The sequence below is a fragment of the Cyprinodon variegatus genome, unplaced genomic scaffold, assembly GCF_000732505.1.
Source record: "Cyprinodon variegatus isolate N-32 unplaced genomic scaffold, C_variegatus-1.0 Scaffold1322, whole genome shotgun sequence".
In the NCBI taxonomy this organism is placed as follows: Eukaryota; Metazoa; Chordata; class Actinopteri; order Cyprinodontiformes; family Cyprinodontidae; genus Cyprinodon; species Cyprinodon variegatus.
The window spans coordinates 130,529-140,642 of record NW_015151775.1 but is presented as its reverse complement, the minus strand read 5'-3'; the positions used below and the strand labels follow the sequence as shown (position 1 = coordinate 140,642).

General features: G+C 39.4%; 1 protein-coding gene across 2 annotated transcripts in view; it reads left to right on the top strand.

Moving 5' to 3' along the window:
• The window catches only part of LOC107102801 (glycerol-3-phosphate transporter-like), a 23,323-nt gene extending 13,588 nt beyond the window's left edge, over window positions 1-9,735 (top strand). Inside the window, exons 11-21 of one of the 2 annotated variants that reach the window (XM_015402233.1) lie at window positions 703-741; window positions 1,919-2,041; window positions 2,128-2,218; window positions 2,764-2,826; window positions 2,956-3,041; window positions 3,220-3,268; window positions 4,822-4,895; window positions 4,994-5,072; window positions 6,656-6,753; window positions 7,541-7,605; window positions 9,608-9,735. In XM_015402233.1, the coding sequence (XP_015257719.1) occupies window positions 703-741; window positions 1,919-2,041; window positions 2,128-2,218; window positions 2,764-2,826; window positions 2,956-3,041; window positions 3,220-3,268; window positions 4,822-4,895; window positions 4,994-5,072; window positions 6,656-6,753; window positions 7,541-7,605; window positions 9,608-9,623 (783 nt within the window). In that variant the 3' untranslated portion in view covers window positions 9,624-9,735. The remainder of the gene's footprint in view (window positions 1-702; window positions 742-1,918; window positions 2,042-2,127; window positions 2,219-2,763; window positions 2,827-2,955; window positions 3,042-3,219; window positions 3,269-4,821; window positions 4,896-4,993; window positions 5,073-6,655; window positions 6,754-7,540; window positions 7,606-9,607) is intronic. The other variant, XM_015402234.1, reaches the window with a different exon arrangement.
• Window positions 9,736-10,114: the final 379 nt, after the last annotated feature.

Genomic DNA, 10,114 nt, shown 5'->3' with positions numbered 1-10,114 from the left:
AGAATACAGCTCACAGTAATGTGTGCGAGCTTTACAATTAGTAATAAATCTCAATGATGCATGATAGGCTGCGTCAATCATCTGCAGGCATTGAGCAGATGAATGCATATATAATATATCACCATAGTCCAGCACAGTTAAAAAAGTGGATGCCACCAACTGTTTTTTTACATTAAAAGAAAAGCACAGCTTATTTGGAAAGTAAAAACCCAATTTTAGTCTCAACTTTCTCAATAGACAGTGAACATGAGGCTTAAATGATAGGTGGTCATCAATGACAATACCAAGATACTTATAAGTTGAAACAATCTGTATTTCACGACCATCAAGAGTAACCACTGAAGGAACATTCAGTGGCCTGTTCCGAAGGTCTGTGAAAAGCATACACTACAGAAGTGAGGTCCGACCAAACATTTATCTTGCAGAGAGCATCTAATAAAAATGATACACTAAGGTCCTGCAAGGATTGACAGAAGTCCAGCTAATTGATGTAATTAGTACTTTTTATTTTTTTCTTCCTGAATGTCCTCTTAAAAACTGCAGGACAGGTGAAATAAACCCAACTAAAAGGTTCTGAGCTGATGAGTCTGTTCCACATTGCGAGGAGACATGCAATGCTGTGATGAAGTGAAAACATACAGTAAAGGCTGTTTAATTTTTTAAATGATGCAAAAACACTGTTTCCTCCATGTTCTGTTGTAGGCCTACAGCTATCTGAAGGAAAGTCTTCTGAATAGGAAGGTCAGTTCTTTCAGTGTTCAGAGTCTCTTAGGCTGGGTCTAAATGAGAGTCTTTATGGTCACAATGTCACAAATTCTGGAATTTGGCTCTGAATAACTCAGCTGTGCAGATGTGATAAATAAGGTTCATGTGATCCAGGCGACATTTGGATTCAGCCTCGAGGTTTCTGGGAAATCCTCGGGCAGGGTTAGCTCCCTTAGATTTTCACCCACTGTGATTTTCTTTTGCCTTCTGTCTTTTTTTCATCATTTTCTAATCTCAGTAGCCATTTGTTTTTTCTATTAGGGGGCTTAGTTTTTTGGTAACTTGTGATTTGTTTTTCCAAAAACATCACAAAGGTAAGTTGTGATAGTTTAGGTATTTTGGACCATTTTGGTATTTTGGTTTACTTCTTCTGTGATAATTAAGGGCACCACCAGAGGGCAAACTAAACCATTAGACCTGTTGATTGAGACTCACCGCCATGTTTGGGATCCTTGTGGAGCCATAATGGACCGGACCAATGCGTCCCAACTGCCGGCTTTGTTCCATTCATAAACAGAGGAACCCTTGTTGGCAGCAAAGTATTGCAGTCTGTTCACTGCAGAACTGGCTGAGGTGATAAGCCCACCACCCGCATCATGGTGGAGCTTTGCTGCTTGGTACTGTACAGTATGTTCCACCACTTCCTTCAGTTTCCTCTGAGATATTTCAGAGGTGGGACCCTGGGATTTACCTCACTGATCAAATCATTGAGACAGGAAGTCTAATCAGTAGGTTCTTCTTTTGTCTGTGAATCTCAGTGGAGACCAGGGTTATGCTTTGCTGCTGATTTCTAATGATTTTCTTAAGATTTGCTTTAATTTATTCTTCTAGAATGAAGAGATCAAACATAATCTGGGACTATTTTTAAAAATCTTTTAATCATTCTTTAATCACAGTTCAATTGTAGACATTCATTTGGACTTGATTATCCTAAGCTATCCATAAAATTTAAGGTAAATATCTCTTCACCAACCCGACCAGTATATGTTCCTGCAACATTTTAAAATCCTGCAATGACTTTGGGTCCAGATATTGTTAGTTGTTCTTCTGGGGGATTTTTGGCCGTTAATCATCATCTTTCCCCGTCTGTAGCTTAGTAGCGGCTCATTTCCTCCTGCAGTGCCTGATGTGTCCTCTCTCTACCCTGATGCAGAGCTATGACACGGAGCTGCTGCTACCCCGGGACTCCGTCTGTGTCCCTGCGCAGCCTGTTGTGGTAGTGAAGAGCGAGTCGGAGCCGTCTGCCATCAGCTTCATGGGAGCACTGCGAATACCTGTCAGTCACACATAATTGGCTAAATTAGTCATTACTGAGTGCTAGGGTTAAAAACATGTCATCATCTAACTTGTTTGCTCCTGCAGGGAGTGGTGGAGTTTTCTCTGTGCCTCCTCTTTGCCAAACTGGTCAGTTATACCTTTCTTTTCTGGCTGCCCCTCTACATCACGAAAGCAGGTGAGTAGCAGACTTGGGAACCTTGTTTGCTAGGCTTCTCTGGAAATGATTAACTGTTTCAATTTTCTTCGCTAATGCTTCATGTCTGCAAGCTCACCTAAATGGAGACACTGTTCTCCCAAATGGTTTGCAATATAAATACTGAGTGAGCCGTCAGGGTGCGTGTGCTCATTGAAGGCAGTCAGATGTCTCCTTACATCCTTCTTTTGCTGTGGCTCAATCCACTAAAGCTCTGAATTTTTGCTTCTCCACTAACGGAGGGCGCTTCTCCTGCTACAGAGCATAGACGGTGGTTCTGGTTCCCTCCTCAGGCGTACTCTATACTCGCTTTAAAGACTCTTTTATTTAATAACCTAAAGATTAAAACTGATCTACCTTAAAGTTGAGGAAATAGCCCAGCATCGTGGATTCCCATTCTGTGAAATATAAGCCTGATGGATCAAATTTATCTCTATTAGTCCTTTTTATTTATGAAGAAAGACAAATAAAGCATTTATGAAGTAACCAAACTGGAACCTGTTTATTCTGCTGTGTTCCCTGTTCAGCTCACCTGGATGCAAAGAGAGCTGGAGATCTGTCCACCTTGTTTGATGTTGGAGGAATTGTTGGTCAGTGACTTTTTATTTTTATATTCCCTGCTGTTGTTTCTCTCTTTCCTGCATGAACATTAAAACAAATAGGTGAAAGTATTCCTAGTGGAATGACGGTGTGTGTTTATGTGCTACTTTTACGTATAGGAGGGATTTTGGCAGGACTCATCTCTGATAAACTGGGGAAGAGAGCCACCACATGTGCTGTCATGCTGCTGCTGGCTGCTCCTACGGTAAGCTGCCATGTCTTGTGGTATTTTGTGTTTTGCTGCAGTATTTTCCTTCAGCTGTTAATTTTGAAAATAAACTTTGTTTCATCGAGCAGTGCAGAGCAACATGCTTTAGGTTGTTTATTCTCAGTGAAGTACATCATTCTGCCCTCCTCTCTAATGTTGGTTTTCTGGTCCACAGCTCTATGGCTTCTCAATGATCAGCCAGTTTGGTCTGGGACCAACTGTTGGTAAGGAGCAGCCATCTGCTTTTATTAGATTTCTTTGTTCCCAGTAGTTATTTGAAAGCCATACCATTGATTTTTTACATATATCTTAGTGTGGGGCTTTTGTTTTCTATATGCTTTGAGACTAATACAGAAAACACCATGGGAAGGAAAATTTGACGCTGGGTTTGTTGCTTTTTAGGTCATGAATCACAGAAGCATCAAACACCGTCTGAGATGCAGCAACAGAGCAGGTCGAATAGGTTTAGAAAACAGGGAAACAATTGGTAAAATATCAGGTCTGCTCCAGCGTCATCATTGCAACAATAACTAGGAAAGCGCTCGGAGAGTACAACCTCCGCCAAGCTGCACATTTTGCCCCATAGCTAAAACTCGCGCATGATCTGGATCCTTACTAAATTTAAATTTGTCTTTCCTTGGCAACTGATAAAAGGGTCCATAAAATCTGTTCATAAGTTTTCAATTGATAATTTCTAACAGACCAACAACATTCCATTTTCTTCTGTCTTTGTCCTCCTAAAAATACCTCCAGACCTTTTGAGTCTGATGTTGAGGCTATTAATTGGCACTGCTGCTCTGGCTTAGTGGGGAACTGCTTGTTCTGCCAAATCTGATAATCTTAGAGAATCTTTTAAAACATATCTGTATCCAGTTTATGATCTGGATCAAAATGTAATGGTTTGTCCTTGGCATGTGAAACAACTTTGATAAAGATTTCATGAAATCCCTCCATAGACGGTAACAAAACCTCCTCTTAAAACATAACCTCCTTGGCAGAGGTAATAATTCTTTAAATTTTTAATGAAAACCTTCAAATTGTCTCATGTTTGACCAGTTCTACTCAAGCTATAAAACTCTGGCAAACATTGACAAAGATTTGGTTAAAAGAGAAGCTAGATGAGTTTCATAGATGAAACTGAATTATGAACTTAATTAAGTGTTGCATTCCAGACTGGCTTTACGGAAACGTAAAATTTGATACTATTTTTCTTTTTCTACGTGAATGCAAACTTAACTGCTCCTTGCATTAATCTAGATAAAATCAGAAAAGACGTCTTAAGCATTCTTGTCATAAATGTTTGTGAAAAAAAATTCTTATTTATTGCCCGATTATTTCCAGAGTGATGGATTCTGCAGAAGGTTAGGATTTTCTCCATCCTTTTTTCTATGTCGTTGTAGAGGGAGAAGGAACACATGGAGTCAAAGATTAACCCCGGTTATTGGATTTACATCTGAACTTGTTTCAAATCTAAACTTAACAGACACCAACAAGGATGTCCTAATTTAGTAAAACTATATATACTTTAGAGGAATAAAAGAAATTGGTAAAAGGGGGCAGTGCACACAAAAATGATTTCATTAAGTTTGCTTTTCCCACTGGATATCCTGGGTTTGTAATGATAGGGGAAAAAAAATCTTAAATTCTTAAATGAGTCCTTAATACAGCTTTCAGCTCAGTTAAAGTAAAGGTTTAATGGGAAACCCATAGTGAAGCTTTCTGTGGACAGAAAGGCAAAGTTTAGGAACAGAAGTTTGACTGGTTCTGTGTTCTGCAGGAATGCTGTTGGTGAGTGGAGCGCTGGTAAATGGACCATATGCCCTCATTACAACTGCAGTGTCAGCAGATCTGGTAAACATTTAAAAACCAAATCCTTTCATTCTAAATCCGTTTTCTGTCATATATAAAGAACACTATATCATTCTGTCTTTATGCATCTTTGCTAACAGGGAACCCATAAAAGCCTGAAAGGCAACTCCAGAGCTCTGTCCACCGTTACCGCCATCATTGATGGGACAGGATCCGTAGGTCAGTGCCACTTGGTTTGTCTTTGATGAAGTTTATTTCCCACCTAGACAAGCAAGACATCAGTGGTTCATTTGATCTGAGACTGATTTAAAAAGTAAAAGTCATGCATCTAGATCTACTACAGTGAAGAAGCCAACATGCTAGTTGGCTTAAACTTAGCACTTTAGCCATAGCGCATATCATCGGTACATCCATCTTAGCGTGAAGCGGTATGAGAGCTAGAGACTGCAGCTGCACATGTTTAATGTTCAAGCCTCTGTCAAACCTTGACCGTTTAGACCAGTTCATGCCTGACGTACAAAAAAATCTGGCAAAAACGCTGGCATATGTTGGATAAGTTATGGGAATGTCTTGTGTAAGTTATAAGCACGCTGAAACACGCTGGCACACATCGACATACGGCAAGTACGTCATGCTCAAAATATCTTGACATATGCCATACGTTACAGGTAAGTTATCTGATCGTTGACATATGTTAAGTGTAAGTTACTCAGAAGTCGTGCCCTTTAGCTTATCCAAAAACCTATGAGTAACTTGTGCATAACTTATCAAGAACTTATCTCCAACACATATCAAAGGTATTTGACGTGTTCCAGACGACCGCTGAACGTGTTTCTAACTTAGAGCTACCTTTTAATGGCGCATTGGCAGCATTTTTGTATAAAAGGGGGTTCACAGGAAGAAACAGTCAGTTCCTCTAGACTTCATCCGCAGGAAGGTGAGTGTAATGGATCCTCCCTGCATTCATGCCCAAGGCCTGCTTCCCCTGTGTCCCACAGTTCTCGTCTTCAACAAGACGAGAACTGTGGTAACAATAGTAACAGCTGTAACCACAGCAACCGTCCTACTTTTACCAGCCTGTCTTCCTATTTTCCACTTGGATATTGAAAACAAAACAAATCTGAGTTAGAGAGATTAGCCACTAATTAGCAACACAACTTAGACTCAATTCTGAGAGACAAACAACTGAACTATGTTTATATGTTGCATGCATAGATTGCACAATAGATGATAGAACAGTGGCCCTAAATAAAATGCCTGCAAGGAAATAAAAGGAGGAACCAACAACACCTGAGGTTTCACTAACTGAAGCAAAATTACTGGAAAAAAGGACATCTGCTTCAACATTAAGGTTCATTTTAAACCGCAGCCTTAGAGACAAAAGGCTGCACCCTGCCAGTGAAGTTTAATGCCGTATGACCATCAGAAAAAAGAATCATTAGACCTGCAGAAAAGACTGTAAAAGCTGGAACAGGTATTTACAGAGCAATTAAGCCCCAAGGTGGGGCAGAGACATGCTAAGAAGAGTATGAGAACTCAGTGTTGCCTAGTATGTTATATTTATACCAGAGACACCCAGTTAGAGCTCGAGCTGCACAGAGATAGAATAGAAACAGGCTTTGCTGCATTTTGACTACCACTGTCACCCGGGAAGGAATGAAGCAGAACAATATACCTAAATGTCAACTGCCTTACAGGAAGGGCAGCTAGGTCTTCAGTGAAAGCTCTACGCATGTCTTAAAAGTAAATGTTTTAATCAATGTTAAACCCAAAGGAATAATATTTTCTGTTTGTGATGATAGGTGCAGCTCTGGGCCCCCTGCTGGCTGGCCTGTTATCTGCAGGCGGCTGGGATCAGGTCTTCTACATGCTGATGACAGCGGACTTCCTGGCCTTGTTGGTGAGGTCATATTTTGTTTCTAGTTTTGAGTGATTGTTGTTATACACCTTTCATAATTCCTGTATGAAAGAAACAGGCTGTGGAACAACCAATGAATACTTGTTTTGGTCTTTAGTTGTTTATTATAATGTGATCAACTACAGGTTGTTTATTAACTGATCTTTTAACTGATCAGGTTTGTTGCCAGGTTTGTGTGTCTAATTTTTTGACTTGCAGAAAATGATCTTAAAGAGTGAGGTTACTTTTATGTGTGCATATAACTGATTAACTAGCTGATTGCGTAATGCTACTGGCTATAAAACATTATGTGTTCTGTGGTCATTGCATAATGTGACAGGACCTGCTGCATGTTCCACAGCTTGGATTTTCTTTCTCTTATTGAATTCAAATTATCTTCTAGAAGAGACAGTTAAAATTAAAGCAAATAAAAAAAATAATTTCTGTCAATTCTAATTTGTTGTTTACAACAATCTGGGGAAAAAAAATAGAATTCATAATTAATAAAAAAAAAATGGTCTTGAGATTTTGATTTTAGGCAACCTCATTAATTGGTATTGTATGTAGTTGTGAGAAATTACAGTTACAGGAAAAAAAGTATTTTTTTTTTTCTTCATGCTTTGTTGGAAAATTAGAAATACATAATTCAAGGCTACCAATAATAAGCTCAATAGGAAATTAAAATTTCTCTCATGTCAGATAATGAGATATTTTTTGTGCTTTTAATTTTCTTCTGCTGCATAACTTTCTGCTGTGTTTGTGAAATGTTTTTATCTACTTTGTTTTAAAGCTTTTGTTACGGCTGGTGACGAAGGAGCTGTCCTCATCTAAAGCTCATCCAGTCTCTGCTATGGAGTGAGTCAATTTTCTTTTAACATCAGGCCCCTCAGGATAACAAGAAATAACTCGCTCTCTTGTGTGTGAAATGGAAATTTCACACACAAGAGAGCGAGTTATATATCCTTACAGCTACTTTCCATTGACTTCCATTCATTTCCATTTTTTTCTATGACCTAATCCAGACTCTAACCATTTCTAGTGCATATCTTACCTAAACGCAATTCACACCTTAGTCCTAAACCTAACCCCCAACCCAAGAGGAGAACAAGGAGAATGTCATTGGTCCCCACAAGTACCTTTAAGTCCCCCAAAATCTTGAAAATTCCTTGGAAATTGATTTTATATTGCACCTACAAGGTAGCAACTATTTAGCAGCAGACACAAATTGTTGTCTTGCTATAAATAGTGTTTTGTGTTTACTTTCAATCATTTTAAGCCCTTTCTATGCCCCAGCCCTGACAATAACCCTAAACCTAACTATAACATTGCATACCTAACCATACCCTAAATTCAGTTCACACCTTAATCATAAACCTAAACTGTTTACAAAATAGGAAGTGAGGACAGGAAAATAACCTGATTTTAGTACAAACATTCCTCAGTTCAATGGTTCTCACTCCAAAATAATAACACATACTAACTGAAGCCCTTATGAGTTGGTTTGATTTGATGAAAGACAAATCTATAGACTGAAATCTATCCTTTAAATGTGTCTATTAATGCTGTCTATTTCCTTATGTCCTCATCATTTCAGTCCATTCAGCCCCTTAGCAACAGCTTTGCAATATTTATGAAAGAATACTTCACTCTCAGGAGCGCAGGAAATTCCAGCGTGGTCGTAGGCTTGAATGCCACCTGTGCCAGAAGTCCAACTGTGAAATTTTCTCTCTATTATATATTCCATATCCAAGCATGAGCCTTTTTATGAACTATGAAAACAGCCTGGAAGAAAAGCTTTTCAGCTCTCAAAACCATACAATGCAGTGATAGAGTTGGTTCTTTCCTGCTATCACTTCAACCCCCCACCCCCATCAGGGGCCTGGGCAGCCAGGCCAACAATTGCCCTAATGCCCCCTTTCAGAGGCTTATACCAGTACAGGGTGTTGCATGCTACCAAAGAACCCAAAACGACTCCCCGTTCTTAAGGGACGACCCATTCTTCTGGTTCAATTTGCATGTTTTCTAAGCCAAAACAAATTTTTTGGCTACTATGTAAAGCTTCGAACTCAAAGCTGATTCTGATATTTTGAATTAAAAAAGCTTCCTGGATAGGAAGCGAAACGCCTTCAAACTTAAAACAAAGTCCTGTGGATTGTTTTTTAAAACTGTTTTTGAATGAATATGACCTGGATCACTGAGAATCTTCACCAGCAGCCTGAAAGAAAAAGCAAATCAGTTAGAACATGGAGGTCATGTGATATCCAAGCACGGAGGTCAGGAGCTTTCCTCAGAGTCAAATATTAGGCCACACTGCAAACGCAGAGATTTCATATCATTTCAAGAGATTGATCAGCACGTTTGATGTGGCAGAACTTGAGCTTTGAGTTCTGACCTTAACCTGCCAGAATGCATGTTTGGCTTAGTTAGAGCAGAGATATAGGAAGACTTTGTTCTCCATTACAAATGTGCTTCGATCCTAGGTTGCCATAAATGCTCCTAAACCAGGTAGAAAGCTTTTCCTTACAGCTTTGAAGTGATGGGAAAACATGTTAAACCTGTTAAATAATAGGCTCCTACTAAATATGTGTAAAGGCAGACAACTGAATATTTAGGTTTCATCTTAATTAAAAGCTCTATTAAAGCACTTATGAAGGGAAGGGTCTCAGTACTGTCGTTTAGGCTTACAGTATGAATCTAATTGCAGTCAGTGAGTACAGAAAACAGAATGTAAACATAGTATCAAACCTTTTTAAACACTAAACGATTGTCCTTCATGACTTCCAGTCAGTTCAAAAAAAGATCACCATATTTTTTTGTGAATTTAAATGTATTTAAAGGATATTTCTCCTCTTCACAGGTTAAAGGAGCACTGAACACTGGCTACACCACTACTAAACCCTTCTGAAAGTTGATGGCAGCACAATAAGAAGTGTGAGGGGGGGTGAATCCTTCCGATGCTCAGGCAGAAAATCAGTAAATCAGTCCTGTTTTTTTTTTTGGGGGGGGGGATGGGGGGTTATGGTGTATATCTCAGTTGTGTCTGAATCTATTTGGGCCCTTATATTTAAGTAATGTCCTGCCAGTCAGACCACTGAGTGCTCCATCCCTCTCACTGGCATTTATTTTATGCTTTTTTTTATTTTGTGTCATTCTATTTTGATGCAGCACAGACATCTCTGTATACACATTCACCAATTGGTCAGTAAGGGCCAACCTGCCTTGACGTTTTCTATTTGATAAAGTGAGCCTGTAGCTCTAGAAGTCTGATGTCGGCATGCCTGGGAGAAGCTGGCTCCTCCTCGCTGGTTTCTACATGATGTGCCTGTTTCATGCAAAGCGTGTTTAGCATGTTCCAGCAGCTGAT